This window comes from Ochotona curzoniae, unplaced genomic scaffold (assembly GCF_017591425.1).
Source record: "Ochotona curzoniae isolate NIBS_2020 unplaced genomic scaffold, NIBS_Ocur_1.0 contig_3332, whole genome shotgun sequence".
Classification (NCBI taxonomy): Eukaryota; Metazoa; Chordata; class Mammalia; order Lagomorpha; family Ochotonidae; genus Ochotona; species Ochotona curzoniae.
In genome coordinates, this window is record NW_024465816.1 from 2,546,118 (window position 1) to 2,569,838 (window position 23,721).

Sequence of the window (23,721 nt, forward strand, 5' to 3'; positions counted from 1 at the left end):
ACCTTGATTCCAAGTCAGCCTTGGGCATTGTGGGCATTCAAAGAGTGAGCCAGTGAATGGACCATTGCTTTCCTTGTCTCTCTCTTTCTGCAAGCCTCTCAAACTAATCAGTACTTTTAAAAAACAGAAACCTCCTTTATATCTTCCCTACCCCTCATCAGGCATTTACTTCTATGTACCAGGTACTGCTCCAGGCCCTAGGGGAATGAAGACCTTCGGGGAGGGGGAGCTTACTGAGTGAATAATGCAAGAAAGAGCAAAACAAAAACAACCAAAAGGCAAGAATCAGTAGCACATGATTTTCAAATGCAAACTGCCAGGTGAAAGCCACTGGGATAGCGACATGGCTTTTCAGATAACATAGGAAGGGAAAATGTCTCACAAGGAGGGGGATGTAAAGGCTGGGGTCTACAGAAGGACCAAATGCATCCACAGAGGGATTGGGGAACAGCATTACAGGCTGGGAATTGCACAGGAATTGAAATGTGGTCAATGTGACTGGAAAACTGCAGTAAAGAGGATGGAGCAAGATGGGATATTGAGGCCGTTCCATGGGTGCATCGGGCAGCACCTTGATAATCCAGAGAAGGAACTGGAAAGTATCTCTGTGTGGTTAACCAGCAGCCGTGAGCTGTGTACCTACCTCCTTTGTAGGTTTTCTGAGCTCTGGGGCTTAATATTAGGAGTAGATCTACTTTAAGAAAAGCCCACAGAAGGAAGATTAAGTTTTATTAGCTTTACTAGACTGCAAGGTTCTCAGAGAAACTAGGCGTAATGCCAGGAACATGTGAACATGATAAACATTTAGCGTATTGCTTAAGTATCCTAAAAATTTTAAGATAACTACTATGCTTATAACATAATGGGTTGATGTTCTTTAAAAAATAATGAAAAAGAGGAAGAATGTACTTAGAAATTAAAAACATGAGAACTAAAATTAAAAATTCACTAAGGGCAAATGTCTGGCCCAGAAGTTAAGACACTGGTTATGATGCCTAAGTCCCACATCGAAGGACGTAGGCTTGATTCCCAGCTCTGGTTCCTGGCTCCAGACCAAAGTGCTTGGATCCCTAACACCTACATGGGAAACCTGGATCCAGTTCCTGGCTCCTGGATTCAGTCCTGGCTCAAACCTGGTCATTACAATTGTTTTGAGAGCATAACACTAGGTAAAAGAGTTTTCTCTCTCTCTACTGGCCCCCATTTTTTCACCTCTCAAATAAGTGATTTTTAAAAACTCAATAAAAGAGCTATATTAAAAAGTAAAGAGTCTTCAAATACACAGAATAAAGTACAAATAGAAAGATACTGGGAAAGATTAGAAAATTAGAAGATCAATCCAATTAGCAAGAGTCAGAGAACAGAGATGAGAGAAAAAAATAAAGAACTCACATAGGAAGAAAATTATTTTAGGTCATCATGAATTAAAAAGGACCTGAAGGCCTAGCATGATGACAAAAAACTTACTAAGACCCATAACAGTGAAATTCCAGAATGTAAGAAACGAAGAGGAGGCCTGAAGTGTTCCAGAAGGGGAAAACACGAAAGGATTAGGAATTAAGGTGGCATTAGGGCCCGGCGCGGTGGCGCAGTGGTTAAGGAATTAAGGTGGCATTAGCTTCCAACATGGAAATCCTGGATGCCAGAGGACATTCTCAGGGAAATAACTATCAACCTAGAGTTATATGTCCAATTAAGCTATCCCACAAATGTAATGAAGAAAGTGATGTTTCTAGATTGACAAGAACAAACAAACAAAAAAATTCCTCCCATGCACTTTTCTTTGGGAAGCTATCCAAACATATACTGCAGTGAAATAAGGGATGGGGAGGAAGAGGGGGAAGAAGAGCTGGAGTGAGGAAGCTGGGGAACCCAGCCAAAAGAGAGAAGTTCCCAGAATCATGAAAAAGCAAGTCCCAGGGCATGAGAGGCCAAGAAATCCACAGAGCAACAAATTCAGACGGGAGAAGAATGAAAGGTGTCAGCAAGGATCTTCAGCACTGATCTCAGTATGGCTACACGGTCTGAAACTGTGCTTGCAAAATATTCAGGAAAAATTGCAGACAAGTTCATAGAAAGTTAGAGAAAAGGTTAATTATTAATTTTAAAAAGATCTATTCATTTTTATTGGATAGTCAAATATACAGAGAGGAGAAGAGACAAAGAGGAAGATCTTCCATCCAATGGTCCACTCCCCAGGCGGCCGCAACGCCTGGAGCTGAGCCAATCTGAAGCCAGGAGCCAGGAGCTTCTTCCAGGTCTCCCACCTGGGTGCAGGGTCCCAAGGCTTTGGGCTATCCTCTACTGCTTTCCCAGGCCACAGACAGGGAGCTGGATGGGAAGCGGGGCTGCTGGGATTAGAACCAGTGCCCATATGGGAACCTGGCATGTCCAAGGCGAGGACTTTACTGCTACACCTTCCTGCTGGGCCCCAATCATTAACTTTTGTAAAAAGAAAACAGCAGAGAAGAAAAAGTAAAAAATATATATATATACATATATATATAAAATATGATGAAATACAATCTAACTCAACAAGAAATGTTTAATTATCACATTGTGATTTCCAGTATGTCATATAATCATAATCACAATACAAATGCTAGCAATTCAATTTAGCCAATGAATGTGAACATAAGCCTATTGAGATGATAGAAGGAGGGGAAGCAATAAGAGGCATGGGAAGGCCAAATCCTCCACTACTGTAAAACAGTACCTAAAATTGATGAGATCAAGGAATAGCCATAGAAGCAATGATTTAACAAATACTGAGGATGCCCCTGCCTACAGTTCCAGTATCCTGTTTGGGTACTGGTTCATGTCCCAGTGGCTCCATTTCTAATGCAGCTCCCAGCTTGAGGCATGGGAAAACATTAGAGGATGACTCAAGTCCTTCGGCTCTGGTACCAACATGGCAGATCCGGAAGAAGCTCCTGGCTTCAGACCAGCTGAGTTCTGACTGTTGCAGCCATTTGGGAAGTGAATCATCAGATGTCAGATTCTTTCTCTGTGTGTGTCTCCTCTCTGTAACTGCATTCCAAATAAAAATAAAATGTTTTTAAAAATGAAGGATCACATAAAGAGACAAAAATAGAAGGACTGAATTTATTACCAATGGGAAATGGGGCTAGGACTGAAGGTGGAGCAGGGTAAAAAGAACAGCTATTATTTCCTCATAAACTCTTGAGTAATCAAAGTTTAATAAAATTAAATTGTAATTTTCAGTAACCACAAAGTTATGAATGGGAAGCAATGTGTATAACTTGATCATTTAAAGAATTTTAACTGTGGATAATGTATTTTTAACAAAGGGAGCCAGACTGCTTTGTTTCAAAGCCTTTAGCCCACTTGTCAACATGCTGGCTCCACTCATAACACCTGTCAATCACACCCTTCCCATTCTCCCATTTGTTCAATCATGATTTCTTTTCATCATCCATGAGGAACCCACTGGAATGGATGTTGTGACTCCACGTCATTTGTCCCCAACAGCCACAGTCCCCACTTATGGAGTGTTTTATCTCCTAAAATGCCCATGCCATCACATGATGGCCTGAGATGCATGCCCCTGCCCTGCTCCATGTCACCACGCACCTCCTGGACTAGCTGAGCAGGCTCTGATGGGCCTTGTCTTCCAGCCACCACCACCCTTTTGCATTCTGCAGCCAGAGGGGAGGTTTCTGGAGCTCACAGCTCAACTGTGTCACTCCCTTTGTAAAAACTTTTGAGTCACTCCTGGGACAAGCCCTGAGCTCCCTAGCATGCATTATGGCATCTTTCAAGATTGCATTATCTTTGCCCACGCCATTGCTTTTCCTCATTCCATCCACACCTCCAAGTCTATCCCACTCATTCTAAGTTCTTCAAATGTCACTGAGGGCTTAGGGATCCTGCAACAGCAGTCTCCCCTAGGCCTTTGCTCAGCTGATGACTCTGTGTCAGTCAGGCTCAGGAAGGGAAACCTTTTCTGACCTGTCCTTGGGTGCTCCACCTCATTAGGCTTCACGTTCCACTCTACAGCCACAGCAACCTGCATTTCTTACCCCATACACCCTTTTATACCCGACTGTGTTTGTAAAGTTGCCTGTGTCACATATAGACTGTGAGTTCCTTGCGGCCACCCAGGACCAGCTCATGATCAGGGAAAAGAGAAGAGCAAAGAGGTTTACCTTTTGATACATCCACAAAGTCTCTCCTGGTACAGGAAACAAACTGATTGGACAGCGCCTGCCTAACTTCCTCCACCGAAGCAGGGATTTTCCAAGGCAGGCAGCTCTTCAGTGCTGTCCGTTGTTGGCCTTTAGGTAGTGTCCACAGAAACAAGTCCTAACAGTGTAAACACAGGTTTCAAGAAAATTCATGTAGATTCATTCCGATGGAATAGAGACTACCAATGTGTGTGAAAATGGAGTCTGTAAGATCCATTACACCCACCCACCACACTGGTATGCGGGGAACCAGTCACTGGGAGCCGTTGGCTTCCCTAGCTGTAAACCAGGCACTTGGTGCATTTTTGAATTTTCGTATTGATGATGAATTCAACCAGAATTCAACCAGAATTCTTACAGGAGGTTTTTCCAGTCCCAATATTGGAATACCTGGGAAGGGAGCCCCAGTTCCACCACTTCATTCTACTTCTTGTTAATGATCCTTGGAGGCAGCAAATGATGATTCAAATGCTTGGTCCCTTCCCACCCACACAGGTGACCCAGATGGAGCTCTCGCTGCTGGCTTTGGACATGGTCCAGTCCATGCTGTTGTATGCTTTTAGGAAGTAAACCAGAGGACATCTCCCTCCCTTCTTTTCAGCTAGGAGAAAAATAGTGATTTAAGAAAAACCAAGAGAAGAAAACTCACATGCAAATTCTAGACCTGACAGAGACAGTGGCCGCACTTCCCTGTCTCTCCACAGAGGCCTTGGGAGCAGCCTGAAGAATGGGGAGGAAGGCACCTTCTCTGTCTCTAAGCAGATTTTAAAATTTATATTATACTTGAAACGTCTACCCCCTCTTTCCATGTTCCCTGTTTCATACCTTGCTTCCTATCACCTTGAGAAACCCGAAGCCCATTGCCCCAACCTTTACACACTGCACCTGCACTTACCTCTGCTCTGTTGGGGCACCTGTGCTCTTCTGTGTAACTTTCCCTGGGCCCTCTGAACTCTTTTCCCTTTAGTCTACTTTAGTTTATCATATTTGCTTCTCTCACCACAGTCTCAAGGTCTTCTTTATTTGCTACTCAGTGGTTGCCATCAGTGTCTTCATTTCTTCTCTCTCTTTCTCTCTTTAAAGATTTATTTTTATTGGAAAGTCAGATATACAGAGAGGAGGAGAGACAGAGAGAAATATCTTCTGTCTGCTGATTCACCCCCTAAATGACTGCAATGGCCAGAGCTGGGCCAGTCCAGAGCTTGAAGCTTCTTCTGAGTCTCCCATGCAGGAGAACAGGATCCTTGGGCCATCCTCTGCTGCTTTCCCTGGCCATAGTCAGGTAGCTGGATGGGAAATAAAGCAGTCAGGATGCCAACTGGTGCCTATATGGAATCCAGGCACTTGCAATGGGGAGAATTAGCCAATTGAGCCATCATGCTTGGCCCACAGATTTTAACTTAAAATTTGCAGGAGCATATTTGAGGTAAAAGATGATAAATGGGTGCTCTGAGAAGCCAAGTTTAATAGGGCCTCTGGGTATATCCTAATGACTCCAAGTTTAAAGTTCCAGCCTGCCCATCTCTTTCACTGGAGCTCTAAGCCTGTATGTTCAATTACCTGATAGTCACATAAAAATCAACAAACAAAATTTCAACTAAACTCATGTTTTGCTCCATTTCCTTCCTTCCCAACTTGATCTTCCACTCTGGTCCATCTAAGTAAACCCAACATGCATCCCATCATCCAGGTCATCATCCTTCCCTCTTTCCTCTTCTTTGTCACTCTGGTCACCAGAACCTGTCCATTCTACCACCATTTGGTATATTGCATGTATCCAAGTGACTCTGCCCCCAAGGCAGTCAAGGAAATGAAGCCGCATACTGCAAGTGAGTGTTGCCTTTGGTGCCCAGTGCACAGTGCCAAGAAAGCAGAGGGGAGAGCAGTTGCTTGCACCCAGTGAGAAGGGGAGCAAGAAATGGCTATCTTTACTTACTCCTACTTATAAAGGACACAGTTTTCCTGGTGGACAAGAGGAGGGCATTTTACACAGAGACAAAGAATGATAAAGATCTGGAGGTTTGAGAATACGTGAAACAAACACCAGGGCTTGCCCATGCTTTTTCATAGCAACACTGTTTTCAATAGCCAAAAAGTAGGATCAGTTCACACTTCCATCAGTAGGTACATGAATAGACTGACTGTGGTACCATGAAAAGGAAGGGAGGACAGACACTTGCTACTTGACAAACGCACCTTAAAAAATGTCCTCCTAGGTGTGAGATGCCAGGCACCAAAGATTCCCATTGTGTGACTCCACATGTAAACCTCCAGAATAGGGAATCCATGGCCTTAGAAAGCAGATCGGTGGTTTCCAGGGCCTGGGAGATGGGAGAGTAGGGAGGAGTTGCTTAAGGGATATAGTTTCCTGCTGTATGATGAAAATGACACAATGTGAAAGAACTGAGTGCTATAAATTGTTCACATTTCATGTTACATGAATTGTGCTTCCATTTTCTAAAGTTTAAAGAAAAAAGCTGTAGTGGATAGAAAAGTAGTTAGAAATAAATGGGATAAGATAGGCGGGAAGGACTTTTAGAAGCACCTTGAATCCCGTGATTACAGAATATGACAGGCTCTTGGCAATATCTTACTTGTTTGGGATGGGATTTGTGATGCCTGGTTTTTCTTGAAGTCCCATTTTTGAGCAAGTCCTCCTTAGAATATGATTTCCAAACATATTCATCATTGTACAGGGTCTGATTGGGCATGGGGTCGCTTAGTGAGTAGGTGTATCCTAATCTTCGGATGCTTTTTTGACTACAAGAAAACAGTACAAGTTAGAGTACTTAAATGCCAGTTCTCAGAGCAATACACACACACCAAATGTTTTGTTAGATGTTTTTTTAAAGATCAATTGACTCAATATTTGATACCAGAAATAATTTAATCTCCAAATTCTCTTGAAAAGAAATAATCTTGTGTCTTAGGGTGACTCTTAACATAAGTTTAAGAGGTATTAAATGAAAAAAAAAAACCAGCGACACAAAACTAATTTTGCTGTTTTTTTTAAACTGGGTTTTCTCCCAAGGAGCACTTTGGCATAACCAAAGTAATCCAGCTGAAAATAGGAAAATGGAACTCACCTTGGCAGCACATAAAACTGGAACGAAACAGAGATCAACATGGCCCCAGTGCAAGGATGACATGCAAATGCATGAAACGTTCCGCACATTTGGACTTTGTCAACCAATAATCTTTGGAAAAAATTTCTCAACCCTGGGGCAATGAAATAAAAAAAATTCTTAAAACTATCAAAAGCACCCTAGTAAGAACCTCGGAACACTCTTCCTAACATTGAGATCTCTGAGGTGTCATCAAATGAGCTTCCTGCATCCTCCGGAGCTGATGTAGTTTGACAGCAAAGAGAGGACCCACCTTCTCTTCCCCTGCTGATACAGGGGAACAAAAGCAAAAACTGAAACATGCATCCCATTCACCTTCCACGGTATCTGACCCTCCCCACCCTAATCAGAGGGCTACATCGTGTGCATCCCTCTCAACTATGCAAACAATATTAAAAATAAAATGAACAAAAAAGGAAAATGAAAATATTTCAACTAAAAAAATGTGAAAGCTGTGATAATCAGCTTATCACTGATCTGCAAGTCCCTAATGAAATAGTACATCAAGATAATGGCCAGCATTGATCATTCACCTCACATGTGGTGGGCTTCTGGAGGGATACACGGAACATCATCTGTTCAATATTTGGGATGAACATTTGGCCTGGTGGTTAAGATTCCTACATCCCATCTTGAAGCACTTTGGTTTAATTCCTGGCTCAGCCTCTGGGAAGCAGAAGGGATGGTTGATGTAGCTGGGCTTCTTGCCACCTATGTGGGAGACGGGAACTCAGTTCCCAGCCCCTAGCGTTGGCCCTGGTCCAGCCCTGGCCATTGCAAGTATCTGGGGAATGAACTAACATATTTACCTCTCCCCCACCACCTCTATTTCTGTCTCTCCTCTTTCTCCACACTTCTCTCCATCCCTCTCAAATAAATATTTTGGAAAGTGGAACATGAATCAATATGTTCTTAGAATATCAGGTGTATGAGGGGAGGAATATTTAATATGCACATGGGGATAAATTCAGGGAAAAATCAGAACAAGGAAACTGTTTTATCACTAAAGAAAATGCTAAAAAAAAATCCTGTGGACTATATAAACTGAAAGATACACAACCAAAAGCCATATATGAGCCTTGTTTGGATTCATTTTTTTATTCAGCTTTAATAAATTTTGTTGCTGGTTAGAAGATTGGCAATGAGGAATAATGTTTTTTATAGATGAGATAATGGTTTTGTTATATATTTTTAAGGTATTGTTTAGACGCATATATAAAATATTTAGGATTGAAATGATATGCTGTCTTGGAATTGCTTCAATATGCTCCAGTGGAAAGAGCTGGTGCAGGGTACACCCAAAAAATACCACTGTGTTGATGACACTAGAACTGGGCGATGCCTGGAGATCCACCTGAAGACACCTTTGTGAATGTTTAATATACTCCAGACTGACTTTTTAAAAATTGTCTATTTGAGAGGCAGGAAAAGGAGCCTGACAGAGGAGGGGGGTGGGGGTCCCATCCACCAAGTCACTGCCACAAATGCCTGCAGTGGCCAGATCTGTGCCAGGCTGAGGTTGAGAACACCATGCATGACTCCTCTGGGGATGGCAGGGTCTCAACCTCCTGAGCATCACACGGTGCCTCCCAGAGTCTGCATTAGCAAGAAGCTGGAGTTAGGAGCCAGGATCTGAACCCAAGTGTTCAGGCTAGGCTAAATGCCTGCCCCTCTACTGACTGACATTTTAATAGGAGGGGCTGGGTAGGTTCAGGTTAATGCCTGCAAGAGACAAACATCTGGGAAGCTGGAAACATCTACGTGATTGATGATTTCTCTGTCATTTAGATGTAAATGGAAGATTTTCCAAAAGACACATTCCACAAATAGCTTTAAAGGAATGGATTTCCAGATCTCAATTTCCTACAAGTGTCTGGCTGGAAATAAACTTGGCTGTTACACACATACTTCCTTTCTTTCCACATACTTTTCCCTATGATCCTTTTCAAAGCAGCCATAGGATCTCACTGCAGTGAACAGATTTCCAACCATGAGGAGCACCCAGTGGGGGGAAATTGGGGTCAGAGTGATTTTTGACAAGGCTCCTTATGACCCAAGTTCTACACAACTACAAGGCAAGTGCTCAGACCTTGCTGTGCCATGGGTGTCTCTGTACAGTGCCAGTTTGTGCTACAACCGGGGGAGTCCCGCCTGTGTTCTTAACTTGGGTGCAGAGAGGCGTGGCTGACAGTGCAGTCTAGTTTCTCGTCTCCTGACAATTACAAAATGATCATGTCTTCCTGAAGGACAGGCCCTTGAGAGGACAGGAGAAGACACAGTATGCCTAAAAAGGCCTCCTTTTGACATATTAGCGCAGACATCTTTCAGCCTTTTAAAAACATTCCCCTAGGCCAGCCATGATAACTCAACTGGCGAGTCTTCCACCTGCAAGTGCTGGCATCTGATATGGGTGCCAGTTTGTGTCCCAGCTGCTCCACCTGCCTGTGGCCTAGGAAGGCAGAGGAGGATGAACCAAAGCCTTGGGACCATGCACCTGTGTTGGAGACTGTGGGAGACCTGGAAGAGCCTCCTGGGACCTGTTTTGGATTAGCTCAGCTCCAGTCATTCTGGCAATTTGTAGAACAAACCAGTGGATGAAAGATCTTTCTGTCTCTCCTTCTCTCTGTAAATCTGCCTTTCCAATAAAAATAAATAAATTTTGAAAAACAAAACAAACAAAAAATTCCTCCAAAGACATGACCTTGGCTGGCATAAAAGGCATGTCTGGGTCTCTGCTGTACAGCTTTGTGTTGGCAACTGCTGTAAATGTAACCACAATCTTTTCCAAGACTACCAAGGTCTCTCCCTGGTTTTGTGTTGATTTGTTTTTATGTGAGAGACAGCCTGAGCTGCCTTCTGCCTGCTCATTCCCCAACTGCCCATACTGCCTGGCCTGGACTGGGATTAATGCTTGGAAATGGATATGTTCATCTAAGTCGCCCATGTGGATAGCAGAAACCCAGCTGTTTGAGCTTCTCAAGATCTGAGCTGGGGCCAGGCATGGTAGCCTAGTGGCTAAAGTCCTTGCCTTGCATGCATTGGGATCCCAAATGGGTGCCAATTCTAATCCTGGTGGCCCCGCTTTCCATCCAGTTCCCTGCCTGTGGTCTGGGAAAGTAGTAGAGGACGGCCCAAAGCCTTGAGATCCTGCTCCTGTGTGGGAGATCCAGAAGATGCTCCTGGCTCCTGGCTTCAGATTGGCTCAGCTCTGGCAGTTGCAGTCATTTGGGGAGTGGACCATCAGATGGAAGATCTTCCTCTCTGTCTCTCCTCCTCTCTGTGTATCTGACTTTCCAATAAAAATAAATAAATCTTAAAAGCAGAAGAAGGAGAAAATCTGAGCTAGCAGGAAGGTAGGGTGAGGCTCTGAAGCTGGAAACAGAGCCCAGAATTCCAAAGGGAGCCATTAGGGTCTTAACTGGGGTCTTGAACTCCTGGTCCACATGTATCCCAGACTAATAAGTTTTTAAAGATTCTTTGGTTGTTTTCATCATGTAGTCAGATATTTGAACCTTCTTTTTAGTCTTGATAACATTATAAAATATTTACTCCAACGTAGCCAAATATTCATTTTATGTTTTATTATGAATATAATAACAAATCAAAGTATATTTTGGTTTGTCAGAACAATTAATGTTCCCTATGTATAACTTTCTCTTTTACTAAATCATAGCACATGCTTGATTTAGATATCTAATAAAATTGAAATTTTTGCACAATTGTTATTTACTCCAAAAAAGTCTCAAGCATTAGAGTTACATATATATGAGAACGTATTTAGACAAGTAAATTACGTATTTTTATTATGCTCCATAATATTTTTATTATGGATAACTTACACATTTGGCTTCATATTTTATGGCATACTTTTGTTAATTTGGATATCATTACTCATTTCATACTTGGTTCGTTTTACATTTCTCTTGTCTATTTATAACAATCTTCCCTGAAATACGTATTCCATAATTTATTTTTCAGTAGTTTCCATAATTTTCCTTAAAATATGTTAATATCTATTTTTTAAAGATTGATTTATTTTTATTGGAAAGGCAGATATACAGAGAAGAGGAGAGAGAGAAAAATCTTTCATCTACTGGTTCATTTCTGAAGTGGCTGCCACAGCTGGAGCTAAATTCATCCAAAACCAGGAGCCAGGAGCTTCTTCCAGGTCTCCCACGTAGGTGCAGGTTCCCAAGGATTTGGCTGTCCTCAACTGCTTTCCCAGGCCATAAGCAGGAAGCCGGAAGGGAAGCAGGCTGCCATAACATGAACCAGTGCCTGTATGGGATCCTGGCACATGCAAGATGAGGATTTTATCCATTAGGCTGCCACGCTGGGTCCTGTTAATATCTATTTGACCTAAAAGTGTAGCTAGATTTTAATGTGATGGAAGGTAGACCTAATTTCACTCATTGGTTTGACAGGAACTGATTTTGCCAAACAGGTAAAGATGATGTAAATTGAATGAGCTAAACCTTCATTTCCAAGATTTTGATAAAAAATATGTTAAAACTATATGATGTAGAAAGGCTTTTATTTTAAAAATATGGTCTCAGAAAACATTAAAACCAATGATTTCACTCTTCAAGTCCTGTTTAAGAATATAATATTAGGGCCCGGCACGATGGCACAGTGGTTAAGGTCCTTGCCTTGCACGCCCTAGGATCACATATGGGCGCCGGTTCTATCCCGGCAGCCCCGCTTCCCTTCCAGCTCCCTGCCTGTGGCTGGGAAAGCAGTCGAGGACGGCCCAAAGCTTTGGGACCCTGCACCCGCGTGGGAGACCCGGAAGAGGCTCCTGGCTTCGTCAGGCATAGTATCGGCCGTTGCGCTCACTTGGGGAGTGAATCATCGGATGGAAGATCTTCCTCTCTGTCTCTCCTCTCTGTATATCCGCCTTTCTAATAAAAAAAAAAAATAAATCTTAAAAAAAAGAATATAATATTAAACAGATTGTATCCAAGTAAAAGAGTAACAGGTGTAATTTCTTAGTCATTTATTAAGGTGTGATTTTCAGCATATTTCTCAGAAATTGATATGGGACTAACACAACATACAAATGACAAATTATGGCATGAAAAGTTTCCAGTAAAATGGAAGGAGAAACTAACCAGAATATTATCAGTGGATTGGTTATTAAAAATCACTTTGTGATTTCTGGTGTGGAACTTAAGAGCTTAGGAAAAAACAAAACAAAGCAAAACAAAGCAAAACAAAACAAAGCTTGCTGTATAGAAATCCCCTCCATTCATATCTACATATAGTCCTGAGCAAGATTCTTCAATAATAGAAACTGGAAAAAAAATAGCAGAAAAATGATACCTACTGTATTGCAGTCTAATTTAAAAAACAACACTCAAAATTGACTATATGAGCAAAAACAAACAGCCCCATTTATCTTATTAAAATGCAGTTCTGAAAAAATACACTTTGCAGCTAATAATTACTAACACTGCAATGTATTTATTGCTTTGAGCCATTGTGCACTAAGAACAACCGTGATAACTCAACAGAGCCATAGAACATGCTTAAAAATTAATTTCAATTAATATATTAAAACAATCACAAAGAAGTATAACAGATCAATAAATTGCTTTCAAACATAAAATGTCTTACAGAAGGAGGAAAAGGGGAGTGGGAGTAAGAGTTCAATGAGGAAAAGGAATAAAATAAATTGATTATTCATTTTTTTTCAGGGATTCTGGAAGTGTTAATTTGCTAAAGCATATAGAACATCTGCTGGTTCTATTGAAATTTTTATTTTAAAGTCAGTTTTCAGGATAGGCTGTAAGTTCTTTCTTTCCTTCTTTTTTGAAGATTTATATTTTACTGAAATGACGGTTTATCAGAGACAGGGAGAGACAGATCTTCCACCTACTGACTCACTCCCCAGATGGCTTCAATGACCTAAGCTGGGTCAATCCGGAGCTGGGAGCCAAGTGCTTCTTCTGGGTCTCCCATGGGGGTGTGTGGTTTCAAGGTTTTGGACCGCCATCTACTGATTTCCAAGGCCATAAGCAAGGAGCCTAATGGGAAGTGGAGCAGCCATGATTCGAACCAGTGCACATATGGGATGCTGGCACTTGTATATGGAGCAATGGCCAATTGAGCCATCCTGCCAGCCCAGGAAGTTTCATATTCTACAATTATTTAAATTTATGCTGAATTATTCATGAGAACATTAAAAATAGGTGGGTTTGAAGACCCCCTGTTGTAGAATCTGTTTCTGGCTTTCCTCCAGAATAGGTCTTGAGATAACTGTGGCTGTCAGGGAACCTGGCGTGTTCATTACAGTTGGAGGGTAAATCTCACAGTGATTGGAAATAAAGCACTTCAGCAGGAAAACCAGCTCAGCAACAAGGAGTCTGGGAGCCCAACACTTTCCGGAAGCCTGGCAAACACTGGGGGGAAAGTGAATGAGGAAGGCAGCTGTGGTGCTCTCACAGCAGGTAGAAGTGGATGAGAAGCAGCTGACACTGCAATCACTGGAGGGCGGATGCCAGGACAGGCAGGCTGTGGCTTTTTGCCCTAAGATGAATGTTGTGTGTGGTGGTGATAATGACAACGGCTCCACCATTGGTTCAATGTTCATTGACTGCCCGTGACTATGTAAGGATTGGAGTCAAGTCACACTTCACATTTGGGTAACACAATCCTATGAACCAACGGATGGAGCCAGTTGTAACCCACAGCACACAGTAACTTTATTTAAAACTAGGGCGGGAACTTCCTTGGTTTTCTGGTAAAAGGACTGGCTGCTGTTAGAGGGGAGGCACTCTCCCTGGTGCTTGGGGAACTACGTACACAGGAATTTGTCCCCCAGTGCGTTTTATTTGAAGCAGAGCATAAGTTCTGTTTGCAAAGTGAACATAAAAAGAAAAAGCAGGGGGGAAGACATCTCCTGGGAGGGATCTGGAAGATGGGGTGTCTCCTGAAAGAAGAGAGAGAGATACTCCCCCACCTTAGTGCAATTTTATCAGCCTTCTCTAATTAGTCTATTTGTTTTGGATTCTGAATAACAGAAGACACATGAACAAATTAGAGTGTGTGTATTAATCTGAATTGGAGATCTACCGAATTAATGCAGGTGCTGCTCCTGATTTCGGTGTGAAAGCTGTCCTCATTGTGGTGGCATAGGGATCCCAGTTGTTTACAGCTGCTGCAGGAAAACAAAATCATTTTCAATGTGACAATCTAGACTGTGTTGATTGAATGCTTTTTTAGCCAGCAAAATAATGTTGCAAGACAAAAAATACTTTGCATATTAATTTAACTTTAGAAATAAAGGTCAACTAACAAACTCTAATAAGAGGGAAGCTTAATTTCATTGTCAGAAAGAGTCTATTGTTTTTTCCTGAGCATTCAGAATGCTGTTTTAAGGAATTCAAGCCACAGGTTAAATTTATTACACGCCTCCCCCCGCCCCCCCCCCCCCCCCGCCAATAGCAGTTCATTTCAAATTCTATCTCATGATGTCTACTCAAGATGCTAGGGAAAGTGCTACACTTTGGTGGCTAATTTTGCATGTGCTATAAGAGATATACCTCTGTAAAGATGAAATTATTTCTACAACAGGGAAACCTATTAGATTTACCAATTTTTTTTTCCTGGATACCTTCTCCCTTCTTCCCCTCCTTACCTGTCACCTTCCACCCCACTCCTCCCTCCCAAGTAGCTCGTGTTAACAATTAGGTTTATTTCTCTCCACCCTTGTATGCATGTGGATGTAATCACAGCAGGGTTTTGTAGGCATCTGTAAATACAATGGCAAATAGGGTTTTAGCTCTGACCACTTTACTTGACAAAAAAACAGGAATACATATGAGACCAAGTATCCTGTTGTGTTTCTGACACTGACAATGGCCTAGGCTAGCTCAGCTGGGGCAGCTCTGATACATCCTGTGGAATGCCCGTGCACAATCGTGCAATGTCAATGTTCTCCACATCCAGAAAGTTGGATGAGATCCACAAGGGAGGGAGTTCAGCTATGGAAGTTCGGAGACTGATGCCAGGAGGAGGAGCCAGCTGAGAGGGTGGTAGGAAGAGCCAGAGAGATGGAGAAAGGGTTTCCAGGTGAAAGGGACTGCCAGTGGCAACCACTCCCAGATGGTTTCAAGAAGACACCAGCTGAGCACGTACCATTAGGTGGCCAGGAACAGCCATAATTATCTACCATAGCTTCCTGTTTTCAATACAGTCTTGGTAACACAGCAGTCCCTCCGCATCAACAATGTGATAGTTCCTGGTGGTCAGTAAATGGTAAGTGCTGGAATTAATTTTATTTTAAATCACTGCCATTTTGAGTAAGCAACAGGAAGTCTCGCACCAACTCCTGCAGTCCTGCCCAGGCTGTAACTCATTCCTTTATCCAATGTGTCCATGCTGTGGATGCTACCCATTAGTCACTTGGCAGGTGGTGCAGTGCTTGCATCTGGGATCCAATACTGTCCATGGTCTCAGGCATCCAGCTGGCAGTACTAACCATATTCCTCACTATGTATACTTAAAGTGTAATCATTATCTCATTCTTCTTATTTGGGCAGCTACTATTGCTTTTCATATTTCTACAAGAACATGGCTTAAAATGTCTGTATTTAAAGATGTACTTATGTACTTGAAAGTGGGGCAGAGAGGGAGAGGAAAAGAAGATGAGAAAAAGAGAGAGATCTTCTATCTGCTGGTTCACTCCCTAAATGACCATAATGACCAGGCATGGGCAGGCCAGAGCCAGGAGCCAGGAGCTCCATCTGAGCCTCCCACATGGGTGTCAGGAGTCCAAGTGTTTGGATCATCAACTGCTGCTTCCCACTTGCACTAGTAAGGAGTTAGATGAGAGTACGGCAGCTGACCCTCAAACTGGCAAAGGGATGGTGAGTGTCCCAAGTGATGGCTTAACATTGTGTCAGAGCAGCTGCCCAAGTATCTTTAATTTTTGAAGAATGCTGCTGTCTAGGCCCTGTGCTTGCATTTCTACAATGCTGTAGCCACCTCATTTCATGTACATGTGTTCCTCTTCCTGCAGCCTATGGCAATTGCTAGAGCTCCTGTCTTCAATTCCCCAGTACTCAAAACAAACACACACACACACACACACACACACACACACACACACACACACACACACACAAAACCCTCTATAAACCTACCTAGCATAGAGAGTCCTGGCTGAACAATTACAGTTTCTGTCGTTTATGTTATTCATTCCCCAATCTCTTGTTTTCAGGTTCTGTGAAAGATTTATTTGAAAGGCAAAATGAGAGAAAGAGAGACACACAGAGAGAGACAGACACACAGAGAGAGCACGATTATCTACTGGTTCATTCCCCAAATGCCTGCAACAGCCAGGACTAAGTCATCAGCTCAGAACTCCACTTGGGTGGCAGGAGCACCGAGACCATCTTCTGCTGCTTTCCCAAGTGATAACAGGGAGCTGGACAGGAAGTGGAGCCGCTGTGACTGGAGGCTTCAGTATGGGACACTGACAAACTGTGGCCCACACAGTTGTCAGTTGATAATTTCACAGGGCTTCACATCCAGTAAGATAGCCAGATTTGCACATCTGTGACTCTGTTCTGCAATCACATGGGTTCAAGTGTGACCTCCATTGGGAAGTTTCCCCCAGTGAATCGAGGCCTCAGCCCGGTTGTCCACAACTGCAATTTGGCTGACCCTGGTCCAGCTCTTTCCTCTCGAATCCCACTACACTGGAAGTGACTCAAGACTCTTGGTGTAGAGGGAATCATTTTATGCCTGGATGCATTTTATCCAATATCAGAAGTGAGGACTTGCCTGGTACAAGAACCTTACATGTGGAGAGTCAGTGGGAAGACATGGTGAAGCAGGCTAGTGTCTGGGGCTGGGAGTTCGGCGGGGATCAGGAAAGATTCTAAGCGCAGAGGCCATACATTCTTTTGCCTTCTTCTTACTTCACCAATGAACTTGGGCCAAGACTTTCCTGCTTCATTCAAATATGCTTCGAAAGCCCTGGCAGAATAGCCCTGCAGGTGGCATCTTGTCATTAGTTAAGTGGGCCAGCAAGCTGCCCCTCTTGGTGCCCTGTCTATAGTCTTTCCCCCACTCAGCAGAGGCAGCTGTCAGCTGTCACTCGCCAAGTGCCTGTTCCCTTTCCAGGAGTCTGCAGGGCCAGAGTGCCATGGCTGGCTGCCTGCCTGCTTCCAGAACCTGGGCCAAGCCGGCTCCTTCGCCCTGTGTTACCTAAGGACAAATTCCCTAGTCCCCCCCCCCACCTTAATCCTAATCCATGGGGATGCACAGTGCAATTGCCTTTAATTTTATATTGAATGATTTTTTTCCCCTTGTTATAGGTATCATTGCTGGGTCTGTATTTCTTGGCATTCTACATCCACTGACAATTCTTTTGAAAATAAAGTGTGCCCTTGAAATTGATCCTCTTCATTATGAGAAGTTTTTTGAAAAAAATTCACAGTGCTCACTTTCTTTGTGTCATTGTGACTTTCAAATAAATACAAATCAATAAACAGACATTATTTTTAAAAAGATGTGGACAGTGTGTTGCAATGGGTTAAGCTGCCACTTATGCTTGCACCCCTCATTGGAATGCTTGTTTTAAGCCCCTGATAGTTGGCTTCAGACCCACCTTCCTGCTAATGCATGCCAGGAAGTGGCAGGTGACTGTTTCAGTACTTGGGCCCCTGGCACCTGCAAGGGAAATAGAGGTGAGGTTCTGAGTTCTTGGCTTCTGGCTGGTCTGGCCTTGGCTATTGCAGGCATTGGGGACTGAATTAGAAGATGGAAGATGTGTGAGTGTGTGTGTGTGTGTGTGTGTGTGTGTGTGTGTGTGTGTGTAACACAGAGAGAGATCTTGCCTTTTAATAAGTAGAAAAATTTCAAATTGTCATTAATGTGTTCTCTTGGTGTTAGACTTCTCCCCAAGGGCCAGTAGAATCTCCACGCCTTTCCTGTAGCTTCATGGCCACCTTTCCTGTGATGTTGTCTTTCCTCATTCTCTGATCTTTCTGCACAAGTCCTCAGCCCTAGGATCTGGAACATTGGCTTTCATCTTGGCGATAGCCTAGGCTAGGAAAACACCCGTGTCCCAAGAATACAAGTCTGAAATTGTGCTGCTGTCCTGTGTGTCACAGGCAGCCTGACGAATCTTTGATTTTTTGTGCTTGAATAGGAAGAAATCACACAGGTAGGTTCAGAAGGGACTTTGGATGAAGCAGTAACCAAAGTTGAACAGGGAACTGGGAAGATATGGAATAAAGTACTTTATAGAAGAAAAAAAGTGGGAAGTATAAGAACCTAAGCCATGACAAGCAAACCGTTGTGATTGAAGTAAAGAAGAAAGGACTCGTGATGAATTGGTGAGATTTGCCTGTCCTGACTCTCCCAACCTGCTCTCAAGGCTACCTTCATTGGAAGTGTTTGCTACTATAAAAACATACAAGGGCATTCCAAAACTTTATGAGAAGTGGAATTTAAAAATCTTGTGCAAAAAAAAATTGAGATCTGTGTGTAATTAAGATCTTAACTTTTTTTGGAAAGCTGGTACTGTGGGTTATGCTACCTCTTGCAATTCAGGTGTACCACATTCATGTGCCTGGCTCAAGTCCTGGCTACCATGCTTCAAATCGAGATCTCTGCTAATGCACCTGGAAAAACCACAGAAGACAGCCTACGTACTTGGGCTTCTGCACCTACGTGGCAGACCTGGATGGAGGTTTGGACTCCTGGCTGAGATCCAAACCAGTCCCAGCTGTTGCAGTCATTTTGAGACAGTTGGTAGATGAAATACCTCTGCGTGTGTGTGTGTCCCCAACACATCCTCTGCTGTTACACTTTTCAGATAAATAAATCTTTAAAAAGAACTGTATGTGGCTTTTAAATTAATTTAGCGCCAAAATGAATTTATCTTTTAATCTCATTTTCCACAAGCTTTTGAAGTTCCCTCCTATGATAAAACTCTGAATGTATTATAGAACAGAAACTAATACAATTTATTATCCTTTTTGAAGTGTTTTCATAGACATTCTTTTGGTTTATTCTCACAGTAAGCTGGTAGATAAGTATTATCAGTACCTAATAACTCTAACCTCATAGTGTTTAGAGGATTACAGGTATTAACAAATGCTAAGCCCTTGTAGTGTGCAGAAGCCATGCCTCCCAAAGAGATATGTCCACGTGACAATCTCCATGACCTGTAGCTCCGTCCTTATGGGGAAAAGGGTTTTTGCCCAGGTAACTAAGGGTGTAGAGACAAGAAAGTCATCTTGGGTTGTCATCATGAGCCCTAAGTGCAGTTACAAGGGACTTTCTAACTGGGAGACTTGATGCAGGCAGAAGAGAATAAGCAGGTGTGATGTTGGGAGCAGAGACAGCATTGCAGCCACCTGTCAAGAATGCCAGTAGCCAACACATGCTGGGAGAAGCAAGTAAGGCTTCTCCCCTGGAGCCTCCAGAGGGGACAAAGCCCTGTCTACACTATCACATTTGGACTCCTTGTTTTTAGAGCCGGAAGGAATGCATTCTTGTTTCCAGTCTCCAAGGTGTGGCTTTGCATAACAATCCCAGGAAAGTGACACACGCAGTGAGAGTCCCATCTATAGCCACATTTCAGTATTAGTCATCAAAGTCATTGGCAATGATTTTTGATTTTTGCACCAAAGCTTGGAAGCAACACATCAAGTCCACCTCCTTGGAGGATGGCTCTCCCAGAAGTAGAGGATGGGCTGGCACAAGGTAGCTATGAAAGACCTAAGGTTTTGGAAGTTTGAGCATAGTGGTTAAAGCACCTTTTGGAATGCCTGGGTTGCAGTCCCAGCTCCACTCCTGATTCTGGTCTCTTGATAATGTGCTCCCCATGAGGCAGCAGGGAATGACTGCAGAACGTGGGTCCCTGCCACCCATGTGGGAGACCTGGGTGGAGTGCCAGGCGCTGACTTAGGCTGACTCAGCCTGGCTATTGGAAGCATCAGAAGAGCTAAAGGATTTAAGGGCACTGTCTCTTTCACTGTCCGTTTTAGCTAGCCTAAATAATCAAGTTTAGTATTGTAAGTTAGCCAATTTCAATAAATCCAACACTGAAGGGGAAGAGTCAAATACTTGGAGAAGGAAAACTTTAGAATAGTAGAATTGAAGAGTGGGTGAGTGGACTAGTTCCAAGGAAGCTGAGCAGCAAATCTCCTTGAAGTCTCCAAGGCTGCTGAGTTTGGAGGCTCTTCTGTGCCAGCCAAAAGGAACTAATCCAGGAGACGGGTGGATATTCGAGTCTGAACATTAGGAGGAAATTCCAAGTGAGAGTTGAAGATTGGGGTCATCGGTGCACGTGAAGCCCTGTGAAGGGTAATGGTCACTCACATGGAGGAGATAATCACAGCAGGACTAATATTGATGGACTCTAAGGCCTCCGGGCAAGGAGGAGAAGACACAGTGAAAGAAATCAAGAAGGATGGCCGGTCACTGCGGTGCGGTGAGTAAAGCTGCTGTCTGCAATGCTGGTATCCCCTTTGGACACTAGTGCCAGCTGCTCTATTCTTACCCAGCTCCCTGGTAATGCACCTGGGGAAGGCAGCAGAGTATGGCCCAGTACTTGGGCCTCTGCCATCCATATGGGAAACCTGCATAGAGTTCCAGGCTCCTGGATTCTACCTGGCCCAGGCCCAGATGTTGTGGCCATTTAGAAGTGTGAGCTAGCAAAGAGATCTCTCTCCCCTTTCTTCATCTCTCTCTGTCTCTCTCTTTCTCTGTAACTCTGCTTTTCAAGTAAATCAATAAATCTTTAAAAATAAAGAAGCCAAGACACGGTGGCTAGGAAAGAGAAGGAATTTGAAAGCACTAGCAAGAAACCCAGGATCAAACATCCCCACCCTCTGCCAGCCTTGCCATCATTTAGAAAGCTGCTTGAGTCTCTGTATGAATTATAGTCGACATCCATTCTTAATTTACAAAGGAATGAAAGGGAAAGAAACGCACATGCTATGCATACTCTTGGAAACACAGTCCTCTGACCTGGAGCCTGGTAAGCAGCGTGAATCCTTTCAGGTGGCAGCAAGGACCTAGCACTGCCCTGACAAGGGCCGCAGGAAGCTGACTGCAAGGTACTGCTTCACTGGTGCGGAGAGTGGCTCTCCCTCCACACACACAGAAAGTGGAGCTGGGAAACTCATGGCGGCTGCAGCCGTAGGAGGACACCGAGTCGCCCATCTGTTAAATGCCAGCTCTCTTGAAAGGCTAGAAGCTGCTGGCAGCCGGAGGAGTGAGGGCCCAGCCTCTGCCCCAGCCAGGCACTGGTGGGAGTAGAGTCAGGGGCTGCGAATCCACCTGGCCTGCTCTCTAATCCCCCGCCCCTATTGCCGCGCTGTTTGCTAAGCTTGTATTCTTTGCCCAGAGCCCTGGAAAGGCAGCTAGTGCTTCCCTGTTCAAGGCCCTGCTAAACTAGGCTTTTCCTGGAAGTCCTAAAGCATCTATGGGTTTAGGGAGGAGGCTTGACAGGCAGGAGAGGGGCAAGGTCCCGCCCCCGCAGACTTATGGAGTCCTAAGTCTTACTTGTCTGGAGCTTGGAGTCGCACACAGAAGGACACGCAGCCTGGGGCTCAGGCTGAGTCATTCTGCCCCGAGATGCCGTCGCAGCTCAGCTCGGGCTGCTGTGGAAGACTCTGAAGCCTCGGTCCTGGGTGCTGGGGAGACGCGCCCTGTGACGCTTGGCCGCTCTGTGACGCTTGGCCGCTCTGTGACGCTTGGCCGCTCTGTGACGCTTGGCCGCTCTGTGACGCGTCTCCATGGAGACGCAGGTCCTGTTCCCCTGCAGTGGAACTGCGGCCCAAGTGTTTCCCTGGCAGGTGCTCAGTAGCAAGCCCTGAACTCCGCACGGCGCGGAGATGGGGAGCAGAAAGTGTGTAGAAGTGTTTCTAGTCCCACTGGATAACGTGCTGTCACGCACACATTGCAGCGAACTTTCCCCACTGTTAAGAAGGACCAAGTAGGATGGAAGATTAACCGAAACTGCAATTTCAGATTTGACAAGGTGAATTTTCATCCACTCGTCACTGCTGCTCAACAGGTGGATAAAGCTGCTAGGATCTTTGCAAGGAATAGGAACCAAGCTGAGGGAGGCGGGGATCTCAAGAAAGTAAGTGTAAACAGGGGCAGAGGCAGACTCAGGAATCAGGAGGCCTCCTGCCCAGCATCCTTTCCTCCGACTCCAAACCCAGGTGTGCTGTGATTGCTGATGCCCTTGTCCTTCTACTCTCATGGGCCCCACCTGTGTTAGAATTTTCACTGAATACGGAGGGGCTTCCATCTTCATCCCAGAGACCACTAGAACCTTCTTTTGGCTTAGTGATCAAGAAGCAGGGTAAAGCACCTCTTCTCTGTATGAGAATTACCTAGTTCTATGCTTCCTTCTAGCTCCAGACATCAGCTTCCTGCTAGTGCAGATCCTGGGAGGTGGCGCAGAATGGCTCCCATGGAGTTCCAGCTCGTGCCTCGAACCTGGTCCATTTCCCCACAGTGGCCACATTTGGCCAGTAAATCAGTGGAACTCATTGTCTGCCTCCCCAAACAACAACAAGAAGATCGTGGAAATGAATTAAAAAGATGTTTATTTTGGTGAAAAACACACACACACTGACATCCAGACATAATTGTTTCCCCTGAAACCCAGTTTCCATGAATTTTGGAAGATCTCCTCCTATGTGTGCATTATAAATTTTTTTCACCTGAGTAAACTTCTTTTTCAATTCTATTTTGGCCACAAGCATTTTGATACGCTGTATTCTTGGTAAGTGCCTGGAGACTGATGTATACTGGGAACTGCTTAGTGACTCCTGAGTGCCCACAGGTATGAGCCAGGTGGGTGAAAAGAGAAAGCAGGAAATGTGCATGAGACAATGTTGCCAACTGTTTGAGTGCACTTGACAATGGTTCCTTGTCCTTGAAGGGGTCATTCCAATACAGGACCTTAGGTGAACTTTAAAGTCCAACAAAGGATGACTTTAGAGAAAACAGAACAAGCGTGAATATAAATATCCTGTGACATATGCAAGGAATTTCTTTAAAAAAGAGCTAACCTAGAATCTGTGAAGTACAGATCCACCCATATAATGGAAGGAATATTACAGGTTTTAGACTCCCAAAATGTAAAGCAATGATGAATGGTGAAGCACATTAGAAGGCAAAGACTTCTGTTGATGTTATTAAATGGAGTGAATCTAAATTAGGATTTAGTAAGTGGCATCTAAATTAAGACAGTAGCACCCAATAACAGATTAACTGTCTGGAAATGGTAGAGCTAATTAGCATAGCAGAGTTGCAGATAAATAGATTTTTAAAATAGGGCACTGAAAGTACATAGCATGTAACAAGTGGAGTCGTATTAATGTCTTAATTTGCCTCAATGTGGCAAG

General features: G+C 43.8%; 1 protein-coding gene and 1 pseudogene across 1 annotated transcript in view; one reads left to right on the top strand and one right to left on the bottom strand.

The window, feature by feature from the left end:
* Positions 1 to 22,008, bottom strand: part of TEX26 (testis expressed 26) — a 35,808-nt gene extending 13,800 nt beyond the window's left edge. The window contains exons 1-4 of the mRNA XM_040979898.1: positions 21,863 to 22,008; positions 14,408 to 14,489; positions 6,803 to 6,968; positions 4,170 to 4,326 (exon numbers count right to left, since the gene is read on the bottom strand). Coding sequence (XP_040835832.1) covers positions 4,170 to 4,326; positions 6,803 to 6,968; positions 14,408 to 14,489; positions 21,863 to 21,923 — 466 coding nt within the window. The 5' untranslated portion in view covers positions 21,924 to 22,008. The remainder of the gene's footprint in view (positions 1 to 4,169; positions 4,327 to 6,802; positions 6,969 to 14,407; positions 14,490 to 21,862) is intronic.
* LOC121156295 lies at positions 7,287 to 7,385 on the top strand (annotated as a pseudogene).
* Positions 22,009 to 23,721: the final 1,713 nt, after the last annotated feature.